The following is a 25,821-nucleotide window of genomic DNA, read 5'->3' on the forward strand; positions in this document are numbered from 1 at the left end:
CAACACAACTGACTGATTCTCGAGACATTCCTTCCTTTGCATGGCTTCTAGTCTCTAGTTTGTTATGCCTGACTTTCCTCTTGCCTATCGGGTCCCTACATGTCAATTTAAAAATTTATTTTTCGATGATCACTAAAATATATTTCTCTCATTATGCCTTGCAATGCATATTTAATATATTATATCTATTCACTTATACATTTGCAGTTAGGCTCTGATACCATGTTAAGTTTCAGGAATCGCTGCAAATGTACTAAGCATTGCCATAATATTTGGTACGTGTTTTCCACTTTGCAACAATTTCTTATTTATTTTGATAATAAATTAAGAGGAGGCATGTCCCATCTCTCCATGGGACATGTCTATTCATTAAAATGATAACAACATCATTATATATATATATATATATATATATATATATATAATAAAATTTATTATTTGATTAACTACACACACATATGAATCACATATATGTAACTTCAGTTTAATCTCAAAGTTATCCAACTGAAGCTACCGGACATTAACATGTAGAAGGTTACGATCTTGCAAGAACTATTGTCAAAATGGTTTGAGGCAGAGGTAATGCAGACAATGCTATAATGGATATGTTGAGATAGATTGTAGCGAGACTTGAAACAGTTTAGATAGTCCAGAAAAGAGGTGTAAATCTTGAGGATGTTAGTGATGATGAAGAAGCAACACCTAATCCAAATCTTGAGCCTAAGGTGGAATGAGATGAGGAAATACTTCTTAGAGTCTTGTCTTGGGAAAATGCTAGAGCTTTTGTTGAAATTGCTTGTTATGATGGAAGACTTAAGACTAATGCAGTATTGGATTGGATCTCTGAGATGGACAAGTACTTTGAGTATGAAAGCACACCTAATTACAAGAAGTGGAAGATAGCAGTCACAAAGTTGAAGGGTCATGCTTCACTTTGGTGGGATCACTTGCAGATTGAAAGGCAGAAAAGAGGAAAATAAAAGATCAAGACAAGGGCGAAGATGATTAATAAAATGAAAAAGAAGTTTCTTCTCGAATATTACCAAGTTAACCTATTGAAAAGAATGCAGAATCTGAGGCAAAAGGACATGAGTGTGAAGGAATATACTGAAGAATATTACAAATTGGATATTAGATCTAGACATGTGGATGATGAAGTTGAAAGTGTAGCTAGATACTTGAATGGTTTGAGGACATCAATTCAATATGAGATCAATTATGTTAAGATGGATAGTGTGGAAGAAGCATATCTATGCACTCTAAAAGCTGAAGAAAGGTTGGCAAAGAAACATGACCAAAGACAGAGGTAGAGGTGGCAGATTTCAAAGCTATGGAGAAGGTAGTAGATCTAACAATGTAATGCAAGATAAAGGAAAGACCGAATGGAAAGAACCTCCCAGGAAAAGAGGTAATTATACTAGAGGTAGCTATACTGGTTACTCTAGCAATAATAATGGTGGTAAAAGAGAAAAGAGATCTTGGTTTAAGGGCACTTGTTTCAAGTGTGGAGAAGGACATAGAGCCTTTGAATGCAATAATTCTGCTAGAATGGACATGTTGAGGTAGATTGCAGCGAGACTTGAAGTAGTTGAGACAGTCCGGAAAAGAGGTGTAAATCTTGAGGATGTTAGTGATATGAAGAAACCACAGCTAATCCAAATCTTGAGCCTAAGGTAGAACGAGATGAGGAAATACTTACTTAGAGTCTTGTCTTGGGCAAATGCTAGAGCTGCTATTGAAGTTGCTTGTTATGATGGAAGACTTGAGACCAATACAGTATTGGATTGGATCTCTGAGATGGACAAGTACTTTGAGTATGAAAGCACTCCTAATTACAATAAGGTGAAGATAGCAGTCACAAAGTTGAAGGGTCATGCTTCACTTTGGTGGGATCACTTGCATACTAAAAGACAGAAAAGAGGAAAATAGAAGATCAAGACAAGGACGAAGATGATTGATAAAATGAAAAAGAAGTTTCTTCTCGCAGATTACCAAGTTAACTTGTTGAGAAGAATGTAGAGTCTGAGGCAAAAGGACATGAGTGTGAAGGAATATACTGAAGAATTTTACAAATTGGATATCAAATTTGGACATGTGGATGATGTAGTTGAAAGTGCAGTTGGATACCTGATTGGTTTGAGGACATCAATTCAATATGAGATCAATGATGTTAAGATGGATAGTGTGGAAGAAGTGTATCTGTGCACCTTGAAAGTTGAAGAAAGGTTGGCAAAGAAACATGACCAAAGACAAAGGTAGAGGTGGCAGATTTCAAAGCTATGTAGAAGGTAGTAGATCAGACAATGTAATGCAAGATAAAGAAAAGACAAAATGGAAAGAACCTCCTCGGAAAAGAGGTAATTATACTAGAGGTAGCTATACTGGTTACTCTAGGAATAATAATGGTGGTAAAAGAGAAAAGAGATCTTGGTTTAAGGGCACTTATTTCAAATGTGGAGAAGGACATAGAGCCTTTGAATGCAGTAATTTTGGTAAGAAGATTGGAGGTAGTAGTAGAAATACTTTAGCTTATGAAGAAGTTGTTGAAACACCTAATGAACCTGAGCATGGTGAGAACCTAATGATAAGAAGAATTTTGTGGAATGAGGAAGCTAATGAAGAACCTGTTTTGAGAAGAGGTTTGTTCAAGACCAGAGGTAAGATCTCTGGAAAATGTTGCAAGGTAATCATTGATAGTGGAAGTTTTTGATAATTTGGCATCTGAGGAACTAGTTAACAAGTTGCAGTTGCAGAGATTGAGACATGCTAAACCCTACCATGTTGCTTGGATCCAGAAGGAGCATAATCTACTTGTAGTGAGCAATGCCTTTTTAAGTTCAAAATTGGAAATTATCATGATGAATTTTTGTGTGATATTATGCCTATGGATTGTTGTCATATTCTGTTGGGTAGACCTTGGTAGTATGATGGACAAGTTTTGCATGATGGTAGATTGAATCAATATACTATTTGGGTTAATAGGAAGAACCAAATTTTGTTTCCCTTGGTAGATAAGCCTAATGAGAACTATTGTACCATAGTTAGAGTATGTTTGGTTGAAGGAAAATAGTTTGCTAAGGATATGAAGGAACATAACATTTGTTTTTCTTTGATTCCTAGAAAGACTAAGAAACAAGATGAACTAGAACATGCACTTGAGATTGGATTTCTGTTGGCAAAGTTTCAAGACATTATTTTTTGATAATATACCTAATGGTTTACCTCTCGTAAGAAGTATTAGTCACTGTATAAATTTGATACCTAGAGCTAGTTTCCTAATAAAGGACTACATAGATTGACACCTACTGAAAATGTTTAGTTGAATAGAAAAGTGCAATTGCTTGAGAAGGGTCTAATTACAAAAAGTTTGAGTCCTTTGCAAAACCTTCTGTATTGGCACCTAAGAAGAATGGGGAATGGAGAATGTACACTGATTCTAGAGCTATCAATAAGATCACAGTGACGTATAGGTTTCCCTTGCTTAGGATGGATGACATAATGGATTGTTTGAGTGGAGCAAAGTATTTTACCAAGATTGATTTGAAAAGTGGCTATCATCATATTAGAATTAGAGGAGGAGATGAACAAAAATCTGCTTTTAAGAAAGGTTTGTATGAATGGTTGGTTATGCCTTTTGGTTTAACTAATGCACCTAGTACTTTCATGAGGCTGATGAATGAAGTTTCGAAGAAATTCTTGGGCAAATTTGTGATTGTATATCTTGATGACATTCTGACATTTCATAAGACTAAAGAAGAGCACCTCAAGCATATCAGACAAGTATTGCAGAGATTGAAGGAGGAGAAATTACTAATTTACTTGAAGAAATGATCATTCACAAAGATTGTGTATCTTGATTTTGTCATTTCAGCTGATGATTTGAAGATGGATCCTGAAAAGCTAAAAGTTATTCTCGATTGTGCACTTTCAATTTCTAGATTTGATTGTGTATATTTTTGTTATCATTGACATTTCGGATCATACTACACGATCCATCATCAGGATGCTAGAGAGAAAAGAATATAAGACAATAGATTGCAGATCCACAAGACCTTAAAAGGAGGAAGGGGAAGGGGGTAGCGAAGGAGAGAGAAGGTACAAAAAGGAGTTGACAAGACCCAACCCCAATCTTAAATGACAATAACAAAGAATGAAGGTAACCCCAATAATAAATGAGAATAACAAAGAATGAAGGTGTCTTCTTGGTGCTCCTATTCATTCTTTGTTATTATCATTTATGAAATCTGCAAATTCTTCAACTTCAACACTTTTCTTTACCTTGTGTTTAAGTTTCTTAATTCAGTAGTTCCCTTAGGTTTGAATCCATTAACAATCTCACAAGGTGTAATAGGTTCAGTAATAGGTGCTCCTATTACACCTTTCGAGATTGTTAATGGATTCAAACCTAAGGGAACTACTGAATTAAGAAACTTAAACACTAAGATAAAGAGAAGTGCTGAAGTTGTATAATTTGCAGATTTCATGAAGATTTTACATGATGAAGTGAGAAAGAATTTGGAAAATAGTAACCTTGGATATAAATAGAGAGCAAATAAAAAGGGAGAAGATATAAATCTTTTGAGGCTATAGATAAAGTAATGGTTCATTTAAAGAAGAATAGATTTCCAGTTGGTACTTAAGAAAAAGAAATTTGGTCCTTGTAAGATTATGAGGAAGTTTGATAGTGGAAATGCTTTTGAAGTTGAATTACCTGGAGACATGGATATTTCACCTATATTCAAGATCGTAATACTTTGAAGTAGATGAGGAATTAAAAGATAACCTAGATTATCCTAAAAAGAAGGCTGACATCATTGAGAAGGTTTTGGATAGCAGAATAAGCAAGAGTACCAAAGGAAAAGACTGCATGGAATACCTTGTTCAATGGAAAGATAAACTAGATTAAGACAATTCATGGATTATGCAAGCTGAGTTGAATCTTTATGATTCAGGTTAGAATATCAAGGTTGCTTGATGTGGACATCAGTTCTTGACTTACCTTAGGAGTCTGATGTAGGAGCATCTTGGGTCAATGAACCCTCGATGTCTAATGCAAGAGCATCTTGGGTCAATGAGCAATCTTGCATCACCCAAAAATATTTCTTGTTTTTTGTACTTGATTGTTTTTTGTGGTGTAGTCGTTGCTACCTTGTGTTTTGTGCTATGCGCAACATGCATGATGTTGAGGTCCTATTTTTCAGTCCTTACCCTAAGAGCGCAAATGTTGAGGTGTCATATTTCTCGAGTTTTATGTCGTTCTTTCCGATCTCTATTTCTTGTTGATTTCATCCTGCGAGGTGTGTTGTTTTGCTTTGTGCGGTTTACAATGATGATGTGGCGTATTGCACAAATGGGAGCCAACTCTTAACATGTGTTTGGACCTATCCTTAAGAGCATGTGAACAATTGATGCCCATTTCTTGGGTTATGGTTTACATCTCCAAGACTAGACCTATAATGTAATTAAATACCTAATTGACCGACTTGTGATCTAGCTGGCTATATACGCACTTGGATTTGAGGTAGGAAAAAAAAGAGGGAGAAAGATAAGAGGAAGTAGGAATTAGCATAAAGCAGATAAGCTTTGCGTTTGTAATCTGATGTGATATTTCTTTGTATAAGGCCGCAACCCAAAAGGCCTCACAATTAGGCATGTTGGTTGTTGTTATCTTATCAAATCATATCTATGAGCTATTTGGTCTCTTTGTTGCAACTTTGTGCTTGGCTTCCATGTGTACTCTTGGTAGGGTTTAAGTTTAGTTTATTATATCTTATCTTCCTTGCAAACCTACATCAAGAAATCAAACAAGACCTGTGCAAGGATTTTGATATGAGAGATTTGGGACTTCTTCATTATTGTTTAGGTGTTGAGGTTTGGCAGGCTAATGGTAGCATATTTATTTCTCATTCTAAGTATGTCAGGTACTTGCTTGACAAGTTTCGTATGCAGGATTGTAAATTTGCTTCTACGCCTATGGAGAAAGGATTGAACTTGTTAGCCAAGTTTGTCTCTCCTCTTGTTGATGAAACCACTTATAGGCAACTGGTGGGCATTCTCAACTATCTCACTACCACTAGACCTTACTCACTTTTGCAATGACCTATGTTTCACATGTCATGACAATCTCCAAGGATGACTGTTGGGTAGCAGTGAAGCATATGCAGCATTATGTCAAGGGCGCCTTTGACTGTGGACTTCTTTACACTAGGAGTCATGATTCTAGACTTAGTGGGTTCATAGATTTAAATTGGGTAGTATCAGTTGATGATAGTACGTTAAACTCTAGATGTGTTCAGTTTGGGATCTAGTGCAACTACCTGGACTAGCAAAAAGAAGCAGGCAATCTCACTCTTCTCCACAGAAGCAAAGTATTGAGCAGCTTGTGAGGCAGTTTGACTTCGTCGGATTCTTGTAGTATGAATTTATCTTAGGAAGGTCCAATTTCCTTTTTCTCTGATAATCAGGGAGTTCTCAAACTTGCAAAGAATCCTGTGGACGTTCATTGTCATTACATTCGGCAATTTGTTGAAGACAAGACTATTCAATTGTAGTATGCTCCCATAGTGGATCAGACTACAAACATTCTCACCAAGCCTTTTGGTCCAGATAAGTTTGTTAGATTCAAGGGGCAGCTTGGTGTTGTTGATAGATTGATCATTAAGGGAGGGTAGTAGAATGTTATTATATTACTTCAATGGTCATCTTTTGTATATTATGTAAATTAGGTAGATAAGATCGTTTCTACAATCTTCTTCAGTTTCTTATCAGAAACTTTCTATTTTGTACCTATTGTAAGTTCTTTATAATCATTGCTTTGATCATTTGTCAATACATCAAATAATTTACCAATTACTTCTCAGTAATATTATCTTTCTTTTTTGGGATATTGTGTCATTAATAATGAAGTTTTCATGATATTGTGTAAACTTTAATGATGCTGAACTACACGTGGGGTGTCATAAAACTTAAAGGCACCTCATTGGTTGTCTTCTAGAACTTCTAGGTCTTCTCTTGTATGTAAGTTATCTTAAAAAATATGCAATTGTTGATTCATCATCAAACTAAAGATAAGAATTTCACTTTTTATGTATTCAAGGCTTCTAACCTTTGTTCAGATGTGAAATGGATAATCAATCATGGTTGTTTGTTAATTTAATTGCATATATGACTCATAGAAGAGGGCTTTGCACTGAATTTGGATTATTTCTTTTAAATGTGGTTACACAATTTTACCTACATCAACTCATTTAAAAATGTGCGTGTGCTCCCTTTTACACTTTTCTTATGTTCCTGCTAGTAAATTTCTTATGATGCTCATATTTGATGGTTGTTATGTATAGTGGCACTGTATGTGTTGTGATTGGAGAGATGGTAAAGTGTTAAATTGTTTTGGTTACAGAAGTTATAGATGCTCTTCCCTCATTCACACAATTCAGAAACTATTTTGATCTATAATTCTGTCCAAACCTACCGTATTTAGGTCTGAAGATACATATCTGCAAAAAAATTTGGGTGTTAAGTTGACCAACATGCCTCTCTCTTTCTCTCTTATACAGACACATGCACACACGATATTTTGTTCTTAGATAGTTCTATTTTCAGCAGGGTTTCCCTACAATCAAGGTTCCCGTAGGTCAGAAAAGTGGAAATGGGACCCAACTGAGGTCTGTGAAGCCTTGTAGGGGGCTTTGTGAGCACGAGTGTTCCTATTTTATAGGAGGATATTAAGAGTTGGCTTGCTATTTTTAGACATCACTAGGAGACCGCGTGCATCATCAATTTTCAATTGAAGGGGTATGGTTTATGCTTTGAACATAAAAATAAAAATGGTAAAATATTAACTTTGATCTTTTGTTTAAGTAGTTTATTATAAAGTCACTTTATAATAATTAAATAAAGTAATTTGATACTGTATTAAATAAGTTGACTTCATTAAAAGTTGCGAGTTTGAAAAATAAAGTGGATGCTCAAGGAGGAATTAGAAGAATTTTAATGAAGTGAAAAAAAGAACATTTCATTGAGGGAAAAAATTAAAGTGTTGCAACCCTAATTTGGGCTCCCGAGTTGGAGAGATTAAAAGGGTTTTTGGAGGCCATTTTCATTCATTCATGAAGTCTCGTATCAATGATATTTGCAGCTCTGAAATGCTGTCTTTTGATAGGTTGAATTGTGGAGACAAAATCCTTCATAGTTTTGTTGATTGCTTGCAGGAGTGAGAGATCTCTGAAGGATGATTGGAAACTCTTTTATTGGTTACAGGAAGGAGTTATCTTAGATTGCTGGAAAATTATTTTTTGCAGAATTTTTGTCGGTTTTAGCCTTCATTGTTGGCTGTATTGCTTCTTCTTTGGTCATACCTCATCTTGAGACTGGCATAGCAGTTGAGATTTAAGAGGGTTTGTGAATATGCTCTGCGGTTCATTCACACGTGCCACATCTAATCAGAATTTCAAATTTTAATTGCAACCAAAAACCTCACCAGTTTGGGTGCCATACTTGGAGTTGCTTGCATATAACCCTTGGCAATGCAAATTTGAGGTTGGGGTTTCATTTCCAGCAAGGAGAATTGTTTTAATTTTCTGTTCATAGCATTGTATTAGATCTGAAACAATTTCCAGAATTTATATTAAGTGTTTGCAAGTGGCAGGAGAAATTGTTATGTTCCAGAATTACATTGCGAGAACAAAAAAATAATTATTTGGTCTGTTATTTCCAATTAGCTTCGTGTTTTTTGTTGTAATTCAACTTCCAGCAATTATTTCATGTTATGTGCAAAAAACAAAAGAAAGACCAAAACTCCTAAAAACAAAAAACAAAAAACAGAAAAACAAAAAAAATGCAAAACAAAATCAGATTCTTGGTTTTCAGATGATTGGTGGGAGTGTATGAGAATTGGAAAGCTTGAACTTACTATTAGGCTTGGTGATGAGGTGAAAACCCGAGTCCAAAATTTGAGAATTATTCAAAGTAAATATTGAACGGCCTCCTGTATATGTATCTGTGAAGTTAGCTTTTTTAATTGTTTTTGTTACTTATGTTGTTCTGGAGCCATAACAATTTATGTGGACCACAATATGAATAAACATATAAATGTTATGCCAAGTTTTATCCTTGTAATGGATGAAAAGTTAAGAACATAACCAAGTGCAACTTCCATACTGTTTATGTTGATTGTGCTTGGGTGGAGGCCTTGCGAATGTTGAGATGCTTGCATGTATGTGTATGGATCTGTTACTGATCTTACTTCTAGATTTTGTCCCTACTGATGTTGAGGCTCTTTCTGGATAGAGTGAGCTTTGGATAAGGCCTCTGGGAAGGATGCATTCCCACTACTTTATTCTTTGGCCCAAGTTGTTTGTGACCACGAGTTTCGTTGAACTAAAAATAGTTCTTCTGATATCAATTCTGAATGTAATTTTTTTATCACTAGATATTGATATTCTTATTTATACATTGTAGAAATAATCAAGTGTAGCCCTCGCACCTTCAGTACAGGATTGTCTCTATGATTTCTGGGGATGGTTTTGGTCAATTCTTGTTATTCAGGAAATGCCCAAAACAAATTTTGCAGACAGCCCTTGCAAATATGGATTTTTAGGCATCCCATATGCTGTTTAGTTTTTCGAAAGGAAGATGCATTTGTTGTGCTGTACAATTATGGCTCAAAATGGTTTAGTTCAAAGGGGACCTGCAAAACCTAGTAAATTAAATTAGTAAAAGTGCTGTTCATAATGGTTGTATTCTGCATAAGATGTTTGTGAATAAGGCATTCCTTGCAAGAATTAGCAGAAGTTATATTACTTGTAAGCTGGAAGTTGACTCTAATATCAACATCAGCTCCTCGGCAGCATCAGAGACAAATAAGACTAGAACTAGACCTACCTCTAGTTCAAAAATGTAAACAAGAGCAAATTTACAGGATATGAGACAAATATGTTTTTGTTTGATGTAATGTTGAAAATCTTTTTTAAACTCATTTTATGGTGTAAAATTTTGAATAGAAAAATTTGATGTAATATTGCTTCTGAATAAACTTTGAGAAAGCTAATAGATTAGTTTCAAATCCAATGAAAAGATGGTAATTGATAATGCATTTTTTTTCATGCAGTCGCCACCCTGAAGTGCTTTGGGCACAGCGGTCTGACAAAGTTTACTTGACAATTAGTTTGCCCGATGCTAAAAATGTAAATCTCAAGCCTGAACCTGATGGCAAGTTCAGCTTTTCTGCAAAGGGTCTTAATGGTGAGCCATTCGAGTTTGAACTCGAGCTGTTTGGAAAAATAAATCCCGAGGTATAAGTTGCTATTATGAAAGATGCTTCTTGAATCTCATGTTTCTGTTGACTGCATCAAATGTACTTCACTATGTTTTTAGTGCATTCGTTTTGGCTATGATTTTGTTTTTCTTAGAGGTACTTAGTGATGACTTTTTGTAGATTTGGTAGAATCCTTTGTCTTCATTTAAATTTTAAACCATTAGTCTCACTGCAAACACAGGTTGATACTTATAATCCTCATCTGATTGGGCCATTAACACAAGCTTCCTGGATGGCTTTTTTATTTGTTACCCATTACTTAATTCACTTGTTTCTGTTCTTTGCCTCATTTTTCATTAAGTAGATGGTAAACATTTACTAGCCACATATTTCTGTTGACACATGTTGTGAACCTGTCTTGGCATTTTTACCATGCAGGAAAGTAAGGTTAACAGTGGACTTAGGAACATAATTTGTGCATTGCACAAGACTGAAAAAGGCTGGTGGAAGAGACTATTGAAATCTGATGAAAAACCTGCTCCGTACATCAAGGTTGATTGGAACAAGTGGTGTGATGAGGATGAAGAAGATTCATCTAAGTGTAAGTTATTAAGATCTGTGCTTGTTAAAATTTTCTTTATTTTTTTGCTTTTTCAATTTGTCATCATGGTTGTCACATCATACCAATAGTCGAACTGACATGGGCCTCTATGTCTATTTTAGAGAGCAATTTCTGACTGGTGCATGTAAAATGTTTAGGAGAATAATGATCTTGAATTTCTAGATGAAGATTTATGGTTTTGTGGGACTCATTCAAGAATTGATTACTTATGTATTGGTAGAGTTTTCTGGAATAAGCTGTGTTTGTATTGTTATCACTTATTTTGAGTTCTGTACTATAACTATCATCAATGAAAGAAACTGATGCAACAAAAGACTGCCAACCTTCTCCTTGCAGCAATACCACACAACCCCTCCAAATTGATTTCAACACAAAGGCTAGATAACCCACACACAATCTGACTTTTAAACAGTCTCAGTTACACTTGCTGACATAAATGATAAACCTGATCTTAAACACATCAAATAAACATCAAACTTCTCATGGAATTCAAATTACAAAAGCATTGTACTCACAACACGATTCGCTGATTTTATTAACCAGGTGTTAACTACATCATACTTAAACTTGTTGGATGCTTTCAATCAAAACTATGGAACTATATATCGGATTCTTTTCTTTATAAAACTTACTAAAACCATCATTTCAATCTGACGAATCAGTTGGCAACATTAACATCTAAATATGACGAAATTTTGACAGAATTTATTGTTGTAATTTCAATATTTTAACCTACAAGAACAACACACAAGGCCAATTCTTTAAGTACGACACCTGAAACAAACCCACTTTTTTGGGTGCTACCCAGTTTTCTCGCCTAAGCTTCCAATGAATTGCAAGCAAAGAGATATCCTAGCTCCTTATATCTATCAGACGGACCAGAAGCTAATGAATCCAACAAGTGAGGTTTTATCCTCTCTCCAAGTGGCATAAATCCTAGAAATTTGCATGAATTTTGTTGAATTATAACTCTTCCCAAAAGAGGCAGTGACATTCTCCAAGGGGGCCTAAGCAATAAACTAGGAAACTCAAATGTAACTCTCAAAATTTGAATCCCCTCCAAATGTGGCATCATTTTTCAAGAAGGTCAAAACAAGAGTCAAGGAAACAATTTGTAACAGCTTCAACTTTGACATCACAATAAAAGAAAGGCATGCGAGATTCTTCTCAAAGAGAAACTTCCCTCTTAAATAGGCACTCCAATCAATGACAATGGAATCAACAACATGCAAAGTGGTCCACCACTGCAAGCACCTTCATACAACTGCGACTCCTCGGCATTGGGGTGTGTTAAGAATGAAAGAAACATTGGGTTTGTTATAATCAAGGGTACCAGTGTCAAATCAGGTGGTCCTCCAAAGATTTCTGCCAAGTTGGATAAAGCATAAACTATTGCAGAAATTCCTCCAATATTTCACCAACAATGGATATAAATCCTAGTTAGTTGAAACTCTGCACAATTGAGAATTATTAGGCATATACAACACAAGGAAATGAAGCATAAAGAGAACATGACACCATGTAAGATGGCTCCCATATCTTGCAGAAACCCACTTGGGATAAGTACTGCACCTAATGGTGAACAAACTCTCACTTAACTACTTCAAAATGGAGATTACAATAGTTGTAATCCATAAAAATAAGGAATGTATTTTTTGATTTTTTCTCAAAATTGTGGTTGTTTTTACTTTTTCCTGCAAACAGAGTTGAGGGGTTTACAGATTATGGTTTTTTGAAGGTCGAGCTGGTTTTGTTTTGTGGATTTTACATTCTTCCTCAAAAATGAAGTTTTGTATTCAAAATGTGAGGACATAGAAGGTTTTTTCTTGAATTCTTCCCAAAGAAGAAACATGTTTAATGTTGCTGTTAGAAGGATTTTTATAAAAAAATTCCTCGAAAATAATATCTGGGTTCTGTTTGATTTTCTTCAAAATTTGAGGAATCTTTCTCTACAAGAGGGGTTTCAATTTTTTCCAGTTAAAATCATGATTGGTGTTTAAGTGTCCGGGTTTTGATCAATCTTTAATTTTTTTGTCCTAAAAAATTGGGTCTAGTTTTTTATTTTGCCCTCAAAAACTGTTTTTTTTTTCTGGGAAAAATCTTGACTTGTGTTGCTGGTCCCAAGGTTTTTCGATTTTTCCCCCAAAAAAGTCATTAGAGTTGGAGGAGTTGGATATAATGAGGATATTTTTGCAAATCCATAGGATTCTGATTTGGATTGATTAACATTGAATCATGAACTATATTTTGATTTTGTAATTGTGATGATTTTCTGATTTGCATTAAAATCGTGAACATAGATGTATATGATGTGGCTTATAATCTTATTGAATATTCAATTATTAGTTATAACTTATTTGAATATGTATTGGTGAAGTATCTTACTACCAAATGATTTAATGTTGTATATTTCTTGCATTCATTTATGTGTGTGTGTGTGTGTGTGTGCACGTGCGTGCATGTATAATTCACACATCTGCACACCCAATTCTTGCATCCACATCCAGATCCACACCCAAATCAATAACTTAGCTCAAAATGAATTTACACAAAAATAAATTTGCAAACACAAGAGGCATTAATGGACTAGTTTAATTTGTTAGATTGATCTAGGATGCAAAATGGAACACAAGTTAAGGTTGTCCCTAAATTTATAGTTCAAGGGAAATAAACCCACAAGTTAGGCCTTACATAATCCTAATATCAAGTTGTGTCTAGGTACACAACAAATTACTTCTATAATTTTCTGTATGTTCCTTATGTAAATTTATATTTAGATTGTAGACCTATCTCTACTCTCGCTTCTTCCTCCCTTCCCCCTCCACCCACCCATCTTCCACTCCAATGTCATTTATTTTGCAGTGGCTTACTCAATTTTGATCCTGACTAATGGTGCAAAGTATATACAAATCAAGGTTTTTGTTTAGTTATGTTGCTTTTGAGATTCTTAATATGCTGTTTGTTGATGTTTCTAACTACTTGGCTACTTCTATTTGGAAAACTTTGGAAGTTGAAATTTTTGAAAAGTCTCTAACTTTGGTTCGGCTCCCCTATCCTGGCATTAAATCTATAAATAATAAAGCTTTGAAGAGAAAAGGGTGAAAGGAATCCAAAAAGGAAAATAGGCATCTGGTATACTACATACGAAGGTAGTTTTCGACCTTTGAATTGCTAACCACTAACCACATAGAAATTGGGATCTACAGCATAACTAAACATCTTAAGCCAAAACAAAGGAAGAAAAAACACCAATCCAAAATATTGTAGAAATGATAGTTGAACACAGCATATAGAATAAATAGTAATTATTAACATTATTATTCAACTATCAAGATCCATACACAAAGTTTCAACCTTGAAGGCTTCAAAATGCTTACAGCAAATAGAACTAAGGTTATGATCTTACCTATAACAAACGAGCTCAATGCTGTTATTCATAAATAGAATACTCTTAATGCTACACAAAATCTGGAGAGAGATAGTTTTCTACTGTGCATGCATCTGAATAATCCAATGCCCTTAGAAGGCTCTGCCAACTTTGATTGCCATTTTCAGCAGTTCTTACCCTGGATTCATCAAGGCATAATTGTTATGTGGAATATTGTTGTAATGGACCGTTTTTCCTATTTTGACAGAATGCCATTTTGTGATTGATTATTCCTTGATCCTCCTCCAATTTTCATTGATTATGATGTTGATGGAGTAAAGAAGCTTGAGTATCCATTTTGACTAGTTTTGGAAGCAATACATGAATGGTTTTTGTTGCATTTTTCCACGGATATTTGTTGAAATATCCATTTTTTTGTTGTTGCTGGATCTAAGCATTGAGCCATTTCAAACAAATGCCAGAACAGAAGTTTAAACTTATTTACCTTGTAGATTGGGGGCCTTTGCGCGAGACACGTACTGTTCAGAACGCCTAATGATTCATATCATACTTTCCGGGTGTGAATTGCCATCTCCGACCTCTTTATTTATCCATTTTGTGTCTTTCAGAAGCATGACTTCCATTGGATCCATCTTAATCAATGAAATCGACAAGTGCATCCTTCAATCAGAAATATGTTTGATTCCGATATTCTAAATGATTACCACTTGTTCACCAATCAGGATCGCCGTTGCAATTCTTTTGTCAGACCTCAAAACCCGTGATCACCATTGGATTAGGTCAAATTGATTGCTCCATAATCTTTTACTTCCTCTTAGATTGGTGTGAAGGCCAAGTCCTGCAAACACTTTTGAGCCGTGCATTCTCATTAATCAATCCTTTTCAGAACATGTCCATATTCATTAAGTTTTTTCAACTTCTTTTTTAAAGCCACTGTTGTCAATTAGATCAAGTCAACAATGACTGGAACTTTTATTTTGTTTAGGATTTGTCCTTATCCAAGGCTTCCAACAAATTGCATAAGACAAGGAGGGACACACCACCTTGAAGAATTCATTTTTATTCAGTTATCTTTTGAGTTTGACTTTTTGTTGGATTTGTCTTGAGTCTTGATTGATTATTCTTTCATGTTCTTTCTTCTATTAGAATAGTGTCTTAACCCAACCTTTCCAGAGGTTGCCTTCTTGTTAATTTTCATCCATGTTGGCTTCCCTTTATTATACCAACTTTCATCATGACAGAAATGTGGTTATGGGAGGAAACCAATGGATCTGCAGACTCTGGAATTTTCTATTTGCTTAATCTTTTTGCAAATTCTTTCTAGCCTTATAGAATTCATCATCATTGATAACTGGACATATTTGGAGAGTCTGAATTGAGTTGAACCTGAATTTGACCAATGTTGTTCTTGAAATGTGCTTAACACAGTATCTGTATCTTCTGTCTTGAGCAATCTTTTGATATTATTTTTCACAGGACCATCAAATCTCTTGAAGCTTTCACCATGGCACCGATAACTTCTGCTGTGTCTGACCAACATGAATGCATGCCATTTATTTTTCTGCCAAATAGCTTATGCATCTTATTATGGTTTAAGTGCTTATGCTTCTACATTTTATATTGTTTATTATCTATATCTTGTTTCACCCACATAATAAAGTGTAGAGTTTGGCATTCTGAAACAAGGTAGAGAAGGTAGAAAATTGATAATCAGCCTTGTCTCTCAATTTATTTTTTGTCCATTTTACTAGGAGCCTTGATATTTATATTAATAGAATAGAATAGATGTCTGTTCTACTTTTACTATTGCTTATCAATTATATTTAGAAGAAAACTTGAGTCCATGTATCTTATCAAAGATTTATCTATATCACTATATATGGTCTAAATGTACGCTAAAATAATAGTATTCTTACATCGATATTTTTCACACGTAATTCATTTCATTTATCTGTATCACTGCATCGAAAAGGAACTTGAGAATTTAGTGTAACTTTCAATTTGCAAATCAAATTTTCCTTAACTGAATAAATATTACAAAAGAAAAGCATCTTTACTTAGTTGCCGGATTCATCCTAGACAGGTCAGATCCGGATTCGTACTTGGATCCGTGGCCCGCGGATCCTGATGGATCCACAAGCAGAATCAAGGATCCGTGCCCGGATCCTCAAGGATCCAAGCCACATCCCGAGGATCCTCAAGGATCATAATTTCATTTTGTAATTCAGTAATACAATGTGAATGTGTTGATTTTCTTTATAATCATGAAAATAAATCAACTATCAAGTATAGTAGATTCATAGATCCATTCTAGAATCATAGATTCATACTATGAAATGATTTAGTTTTAGAATTATGTATATTTCTCTTATATTTTAGTACACACACACACACGAATCCTCCACAAATCATAATTGAGAAAAAAAAAATGTCAAATCCATGGATCCGATTCATGTGCCCGAATCGGATTTGTTTCACAAATAGGCAACTAAGCATCTTTAGAATGAATAATGAAGTCAAATCATTGTAATGTTTTGCAAATGAAATCATGATACGATTCGTGATCTATTCACTTGTCTTTTTATGAATATGTAAATTTAATAATTTACCTTGAAATTGCTGAAAAAATTCAATCCATTTTTCAAAATGAGAAATGTCATCTTTAATGGACTATAGCTTAGATGTGAAAAGAGTTTCAAATCTTGATGCAAAGTGGAGTAGAGATGAATGCTCAAAAGTTTCTGCTGTTGCCTGTAAAGAGATTGTGTAAATATGCTTATTATATGTGGGGTAACTTTTGCAGTGGATGGATTCAGCTTGGACGACATGGATGATATTTCGGTACGACTATTAAACAATGTAGAAGTTGTTAGTTTCTCATTTTTGTGTTACATATTTCTTTCCTTGTTATAATCTTTCTCTGCATTTATTCATTCATTTATTGTGTTTGTTATTCTTGTATAGAAATCTGAAGATGTTGATGATGATACAAGTGATGAGGAAGGCATGCTCTGTAAGTACTATGCTCTACTCTATATTAGCCTAATGCTTTGTATTTATTTTGTGATTTTGTTTTTGATCTGGAACGTGTTTAGATGAACTTGTATGACTTTAACGTAGTGATACTGACTGATATTTATCTTGATCACATTCTCTTCTAGATCTCCCAGACTTGGAGAGAGCGAGGAATAAGTGATTCTGGGAATTATAGAAAATTTGATGTGTGAACTTAGGTTGAGGGAAAAGGTATATAAAAATACTAGAAGTAGACAAAAGATCTAGTTTTAGTTGTGGTCTTATTTTGTTTGAAGCTAGAAAGCACGATGAGATGCTTCCTGATTTGGGATAACCAAAGAAATGTCCAATACTGAATGCTGGAGCATGATATTTCTTTGTATCGAGATAAGAATATGCTTTGAGCTTTCTTTTTATCCTCTTCAGATTTTTTTAGAGAAAATGTACACTAAAACATACAAATGTCTCTTATTTTAAATTATACAATGCATAGAGCATGCATGCATAAGCCAAGTGTATATTTCTATTGGGGCATGGTGTTGAACTCATCAGTGTTTTATTGATTACAAATGATCGAATTCGAGCTACTATCCTTTTGAGGAACTTTTTAAATGTTAGAAGATTGCCACATAGTTAACTTGGGGCAAATTGAAAATTTTTTTGCCAAATTCTCCATTTTTTGACATTGCTATTGGAAGTTGTAATCTCCTTAAAATGTCAAATCTAGGAAACTGTCCATTCAACTGAATTGATAGATACAAGCAGTACTGTAAACTTTGGTCCTTATTTTTATTTTCAAATATTGGAAAATCAAAGTAAATGCTCTTGAGAAAGCAAATGATTGCAGAATATTTTTTAGCTGTTGAAGATGCCAAAAAAATTCAATTATGTGAACTTCATGACAGAAAGCAAATAATTGCTATCATACTATCATTGATCGTCAAATAAATTACCTAGAAAACATAGCATGGAGGACTATTTGGAAATAGTGACCTGCCAGTTGTATTTGGCATCTTTGAAAAGCAGGATGGCATGATTTAAAGGACGCAAAGTGCACTGTTGAAGGAAACTTTTAGCACCAAGGGTTTTGAAAGGGCTAACTTGCATGAACTTATGCTAACTTGGATTAATTTGCACTATCCCAAACAGACATCTGAACAGTAGGATTGTATTTCCACAATGCTTTATCTTGTTTAACCTGCTTATTAAGGCAATGATGACACTTCATTATGTTTTATACATGCATGAATGTGAGATTTTTTGTTATTGCAATTCCTCTTTGCAAAGATTTTAATATGGTGGGATAAACATTTGACAAAGTCCAATGTTGCATTAGTATCTCAACCACGGCAGTTTCCAACATTGCATGATAAGTTGATTAGCACCTTGGTCTTGACCAATGTCAATTCACATCACTTTCTGTAGAATTGACAAGTTGCAATACAGCGTTTGAACTTCATCTTAATGCAGTACATAAAGATCACTTATTTGATTAAAGCACGTGGATATTCTTTTAATTGCTAGTCATTAATGTTGTCTTTGTCATTGTGGACTGAACTAAAAGGTTTGTAGCGTTGGCTTTATTAGGTGTGGTATATGCCATTGCCTTAATTAGATTGCTAGCAATGATTGAGTGTGAAACTGTATTGGTGGCTTTCTTCATCTTCCTCACCTTTAAACACATTTTCAGATTTTCTTTGACAACCTAAATTTCATTGTAGCATCTCTGGGCTTCTTTTCATCCATCTTAATTGTTTTGAGAATAATTTGAATGCTTCTCTCGATTCTGTAAAAAGTAATGTATCGGGCATGGTGTTACCTAAGCTCAGAAGCATGATGTTGCCTAAGCTCAGTAGGCTGCTTTCAGCCATTGTGTCAGGACAGGAACAAATCTCTCTGTAATAATGTCACCAAGTACAGCTGTAAATTCAATGACTTTATCAATAATGATAATAAATATGCTTGATGTAGATATTCAATCAGCATTTTTGCACAGAAACTCTCTCTCTCCTACTTGCTATGTACAAATAGGGAAAATCTAGATGGATAGAATTTATATGATGTCTGGCAATTTGTTGCAGAGTATTGAATTGGATCCATATAAATCTTTTTTGACGTTATTGTTTAAAAACATTCTCCGGATCTACAGCTGAATTCCATGCAAGTCTAAGGCTCAAACAATTTCCTACGTTACTTTGAAGTTGTAAATACCCATATAGAATATTATGTCATATTTGAACAAATAATCTCACTTCACAAATTTGAACTCTTCCTGATTGATTTCTTTTTGTCACAAATCAAGATTTTGGAAATGAATACTAAATTTCTAGAATTAGATGTAGTTGTAGCAATGACATGCAAGCCTTATCAAACAAAAACATAGTGACCCACACAATCCATCACTTTAATTCCTTATTCAATGAATTCCCACTGAAAGAAATGAATTCTGGAATTGCAAATTATTATAATTTCCAGAATAAATCACAACAATTAATTGCATTATCCCAGTGGCCAACTTTTCCAAATTGGCTTTTGCTGCCAGTCTTAAAAAAAACAGTTCTAAAGTGGAATTGGAATAGCTATCCAAGTTCTACAAGAATAGTTTTCAGTTAGCTGCAACATGTCTACTTGAGTTAGCTGCCTGTTGGTAAACAGATTTATCACTGTCAAAATAATCTTCCAAATTGACCCTGTTTGCCCTGTGAACAATGAGAACTGTGCCAACAATTGGAAAGACTACAACTGATCACTATCAACTTGCAATCTGCATTTGAGAGGGGCAGCTCTCTCATATGATGGGTGTATTTGTGATTTTTGGGTACTTTTCACTTGAAAGCACGAAATGAGAGAACAAAATTAAAAGGTAGGAATATGAACTCCAATAGTAGACATATGACTACTGATTGAGATTTATAAAAGACAACGATTTACAAAGAGTTTTGGGAATCCAAATGTAATGATGGTGAAAGCAATGTTATAGCAAATCGCGACATACGAAGTGATAAGCTATAGAGTACATCCAAATCAAGATACCATGGAATGAACGTATTTTTTTAACATCAAGTTAAATGATCCACATAAATGCATAAAAGATTCACTAATTAACCTACGATAAATTAGTGATCATAACTAAAAAAGACATTTCGGACAGACGGACAAATGTATTCTTCATTATCATCTTGAGAGCTTACAAATTCAAAAAACCTCATACATCGTATGAAACTAACATTTCTTGAAAGTTTTCTCTAGAGTTTCCCCTTTGCTGAAAAGTGTTTCCCTCCCCTATTACATTGAACTCGCCTTGTATTTATAGGCCCCTTTGTCATAACTAACTTTCCAGGTTCATAACTACCTTAAAAGTTAGAGCATAGAGGTTATCTATTCTTTTCATAACCAACTCTAATTTTTATGAAAAGATACTCTAAACCCTAACTTTATACAATAATGGAGCTTAAATACTAACTTTAGTTACAATAAGTGACATAGGTCACTTTTACAAAAAGAGAAGCAGTAACTAGTAATTTTGAAGTTATGAGCTAGATTGAGATGCTTTATCCACGTTGATCGATGTCTTTTGTACTTGCAACTCACAAAATGTTTCTTTTTCTAAAATGAATGAATATAACAATTATCAATATTGTTCAAGGTCGATATTTCTTATCCTAATCCATTTGATGACAGCTTGTCTTTGAATTTATGTACTTTAACCAAATTTGTTGACCAACTTCTCTTTTTCACAAACCACATGGCTGAATATACTTCCTTTACAAAATTCCCACTTTGGATCATCATAACTATTCGCCAAACTCCATCACGTTCACAAGTGTATCCACTACTTCACTACATATAGCCAAGGAAATAAACTTGCCATCACTTTTTCCCCTTTTTAGGAGGATGTGAATGAACCCAATTGAAATCTCTCCAATTTCCTTGTTCAACCTACCAAGGTGTTCTTTTGATGTGATCAAAAGTAGTATTGTGGGTTTTTGAATCTTATCTTTGGCCTTCCACATTCTGCATGTACATCGATCATAGGAGAATTATGCTTGAACTCACAAGATGTCATGGGACGATACCTCTTTGAAGAGATCAACGCTCTGTTAATGATTCCACACTCTGCATTTTTTTTATTTGCATGGGCTTGAGTTTCTTTACTGGCTAACGATGAGGTAGGCATGCCACCCACTACTAGAATGTGTATATTGTGCACAACATTTGGTCTTAGTCCTTCCGGAGTCTCTCATTATTTCTGCCAACTTCATTACCGTCTGCGCTATTAATAACCACCTACCTCCATAGTACTTGGCTTCGAGATTCCCAAAGCTTCTACATCAAATCCATTGGGCAACGTCTCTATGTGGCATTGTGTCGATCATGTGGGTGACCTTTGCATCAGCTGATCACCCATGGTTGCATGCATACTGCTTTGGTGAGAGCACATAAGTGGCTAGTGCCATGTGTTCCATTCGTAGATGAAAAACTTGTCAAGCGACATAGCACATAAATGAAGCAAAATGATAAATGGATGCGAAAATGGGATATCAACATCCATACTTGCTCGGATAGCATTAAAGAAATAAAGAAGTTTGTCATAGAAAATTTTTGCAATATTTTACAGACAAGGCACATGGGGTGGAAAAAATCTTATTAAATTAAAGAATTTAACCCCACTTCTAGCCATGATGAAAAGGCCTATATAAGAGCACCTATTAATTGGAGAGCAAAAATGTTGATAGTGCAACTCAAAACTAGTTCACACCGGCTGCAATGTGAAATTGGTAGATGGCAAGTTCCAAAGGAAGAGTAGGCAGACAGAACATGTTTATTCTGTACTATGGGAGCAGTAGAGACGGAGCAGCACTTTGTCAAGGATTGCTTGGCATACAATGGCATCAGATCTGGTTATACAGAGAGATTACAGAACATGGACTTCAACTACTTATTCGAGGAAGATCAAGTGAAGAGAACAATGGCTTTGATTATCAAACTTCAGAAAACTTTGCAGCTAGATTAGTTCCGCTCCTGTCTTGGGGGGGTGATTGTGTAGGTTCCATAGACTACTTTAACCTCGTGGACATCATTAAAATCTATCATATCATTCATTATATATGTTGCATCCTTGGCTTCATGGTTCCCCATGTTACTTATGCTTTAATCAAAGCTTCCTTAACTACAAAATTTGGGTTAAATGGTTTTCTTCGATGCACCTTAAGAACGTCACCTCATGCGTGAGCATGGAGAAACTTTCCCAAATATGGTAGAATTTAGGTTTTACACCTACCATCTCTGCATTCAGATGATAGTCTCGAAGCGACTTCCAACATACTTCGTATGTTCCTTAATAAGCCTTTAAGGCAAGCCGTTCTGAGCATATTCTTGTATCATTTTATTCAGCAAGATGACATTTCACAGAGGTATTTTGTCGAACAGTTGGAGCTAAGTCAAAGTTCACATGTTTTGCAAGCATGTCTTCCTACAGCATTTCCAACATGGAGGTGGCGTTTCATCGACATCATTCGGTCGAGCACATCTTTGGCACCTTCTGTGTGTTAATGCATACTGAATGGAACTCGCAGTGATCGATGACTTTAGCTTTATACTTGTTTAGCTTAATGAAGCTATCATACTTTTACCATCCAAGACTCCATGTTAAGGGCGGTTGCAGAGAATGTAGTTGGAGATATGAGATGCCACCCCCTGTGAGGCATTGAGTCAAACACTTAAGCTGCAACCTCCATGGTTTCACATTTTGCTCATTCCCACATATCCCTCTCCGCATTATGTCGAACAGTTAGATGATTTGAATAACGTGGGCATTTTGTCAAATAGTTGTACAATTTTAATGTTTCAACGTTTTAAAAATATGTTTTACGGGGTTATTCACGGCTAAACAAAATATTTTCCTCCAACTCGTGTTCATGAGATGAATATCTTTGTGATATTATATCGAATACTCAATGACATTCGGTCAAACAACTCACTTCTCATAACTTTCATTTTCAAGTTTCACAACTTATTTTGATGAAGGGATTTTGTCAAATGGTTTAGCGGCTTTCTCATGACTCTGTATTTTGTTTGCATTTCTTCGAGAGGGGTCATGGTGTCATCATTGGCCAAAGGATCTGATTCGGAAACCATGACATAATGTTTGTTGAGGAATGCCGCCCTCAATTCACACGAGCTTCTTATGATTTCATTATTTCAAACGCATACGCTTGGTACAATTCTCACAGCAGTAGAATTTCATGAGATGACATTTCTTGAAGCTCTACATTAAACAATTAAACTGAAATGTTCATAACCCGACAATTTGCATGCATGTGATTTTAAGTGTTCCCACTTTGTGCAGTTGTTGAGGACGCTAAGAAAGCTGTGGCATTTGCACTTTATCTGCTTTTCGTATCATTTCACTGAATCTGTGAATGATTTGAAGACCTTCAATCCAATTTTCATCTTGTATTCGCAGGTTTGAGAATTGCAATCCCACATGAAATTTGATCTGATGTCATGGGCACATCGTGTAAACGTCGATTTCATATCTATCCTTTTCTTCAATGTATGCTACAACCATGTCATCTGATACTTAATGGAGTTTTGATGCCATCAAAACCTCTTTCAAAACTGGTTCAGATCGTATCTTTCAACTTAGTTTTCAGTTGGTAGTTGTTTGAAAGCTGGGGTTAGGAATCTTGAAAAGTACAGGTTAGGATTAGATTTTTTTTTTTTTTTTTTGGGCTAAAATTCAAATTCCAATTCTAACTTTTTAGAAAGTTAGGGGCTGTTTGGTTGCTGGAATACAACCGGAATAGGAATAGGAAATTAGAAAATGATTTGTATTCTTTGTTTGGTGCGTGGAATAGGAATAGGGAATAGGAATACGTATTCTCATTTTAGCCCCAAAATGAGCTTTTGTCCATTCCAAAAAATACCTGTAATTAGAATTGCTATTCTTGCATTCATTTTAACTTTTTTAAATTTGATTAAATTTTCAAATCCACTTTGACCTGGGGTGAGCGCTGGAACTCTGTTTTCAATATTTTCAAATATTCTAGTGATTTTGCAATGGCACCGATTGCATCTTCAGAAATATTTTCAAATATTTGCAAGAGATGCTGCTATCATTTTGCTAGGTAGAGGTAAATTTCCACACTTCACAATATCACAACCCACCTCTTCCAAGTCCAATGAACAGATCCCAGTCGGAAAAGTGTAGAATGTGAATAGATCCCAACCATCGTCATCTGATAAAATATTCATCTTAAAAACATGAGCGTTTGAATTTTGGGCAACCTCCACATTTCTCGTGGTCACCACAACATTGCAATCTCTATGGGCTGCCAGACCAAGTTTATCCATGAGATTATTTTCTATTGAAAGCTCCCACAAATAATGAAGGACTATAAGACATATTTGCCCTTGCAGACAGTCATTAATCAACTCGACCATTGTTTCTTTAGAAATGGCGTCGATTGCAAGTTAACCCTATTCAAATTTAAGCTTGCATAACCAAACAACGGATAAACAAGATTGGATTGCAGTTTTCCATTCCTATTCTTTATTCTCCATTCTCATTCAAATTTTCTATTCTAATTATCAATTCCTACGTTTGCAACCAAACGGGCCCTTAAGGTTTGGATGAAAATCTAAATGTTGATCAAGTTGGGAACGTTGAGCCTTCAATTTTAAACTTGGTCTTTTGAAATCCCAACTCCAATGGTAATCTTAATTTTTGGACCAAAAATTGTGGTTTTAGAGAGAGAATGTGCACCGATTTTGAAGAGAGAAGGAATATTGACTCAAGGTGGAAAAGTTAATCTTAAACCATTAACCTCTTTTAGTTAACATCTTAAACTTTTAGTTAACCCACTTTTTGTGTGTTAAAATTGAAAAATAGCATTTCATTGTTATACTCACATAACTTTTAGCTCGGGATTATGATTGTAGAAATTTGAAATACAACATGGAGATGACAAAGAGTCGGATGATTTGAAATCATGAGACTATCAAAAACTAGTTAAATCCCTAACCATTTTAAAGCTTGAACTTAGATGTTCTTTTGCACATTTTGACTAAAAACTTTGAAATTTGGAACATGACAAATATCAGGGCAATGCTGCCCAAACCAACACATGTAGTGTTGTAATAGCCACCAATAATTGGCAAGTTTGGTGCTTATGAATGCCTCCTGAACTTAGTAATATGATGCTATGAAATATATTTTATTGCCACAAGAATTGGTGATATGTGAGCTAACACAGATAAGGAATTTTTCCATTAACAAACTCCATTCTAATTGGCAACTTTGAAGTTCAAAAACCTTTAATTCAATTATGTAAATTGGGGGGCTTTTGTCCTTCGATGTCCAATGATGGATGTAGAAGATATGCAATATGCATTCTCTAGGCAAAAAGCTTTCTTTAATGCATAGAACCCTGGGCACTCAACTTTCCCTTCAAAATCACAGTTTCAAATTTCCATGTGCCTCTTCTAGCACCATATTGGAAGATGAAATAATTTTTGTCTAATTTATGAAGAATTAAG

The 25,821-nt window shown here is 34.9% G+C and overlaps 1 protein-coding gene across 3 annotated transcripts in view; it reads left to right on the top strand.

Annotated features, from left to right (window-relative positions):
* Positions 1 to 17,955, top strand: part of LOC149569604 (HSP20-like chaperones superfamily protein) — a 61,155-nt gene extending 43,200 nt beyond the window's left edge. For all 3 annotated transcript variants that reach the window (XM_089822285.1, XM_089822286.1, XM_089822284.1), the window contains 5 exons: positions 10,109 to 10,292; positions 10,694 to 10,856; positions 17,069 to 17,106; positions 17,230 to 17,278; positions 17,427 to 17,955. In XM_089822285.1, coding sequence (XP_089678411.1) covers positions 10,109 to 10,292; positions 10,694 to 10,856; positions 17,069 to 17,106; positions 17,230 to 17,278; positions 17,427 to 17,461 — 469 coding nt within the window. In that variant the 3' untranslated portion in view covers positions 17,462 to 17,955. The remainder of the gene's footprint in view (positions 1 to 10,108; positions 10,293 to 10,693; positions 10,857 to 17,068; positions 17,107 to 17,229; positions 17,279 to 17,426) is intronic.
* The last annotated feature ends 7,866 nt before the right edge of the window (positions 17,956 to 25,821 follow it).

Source organism: Cupressus sempervirens, chromosome 3, assembly GCF_028749045.1.
Source record: "Cupressus sempervirens isolate cs-2001-9-10 chromosome 3, ASM2874904v1, whole genome shotgun sequence".
In the NCBI taxonomy this organism is placed as follows: domain Eukaryota; kingdom Viridiplantae; phylum Streptophyta; class Pinopsida; order Cupressales; family Cupressaceae; genus Cupressus; species Cupressus sempervirens.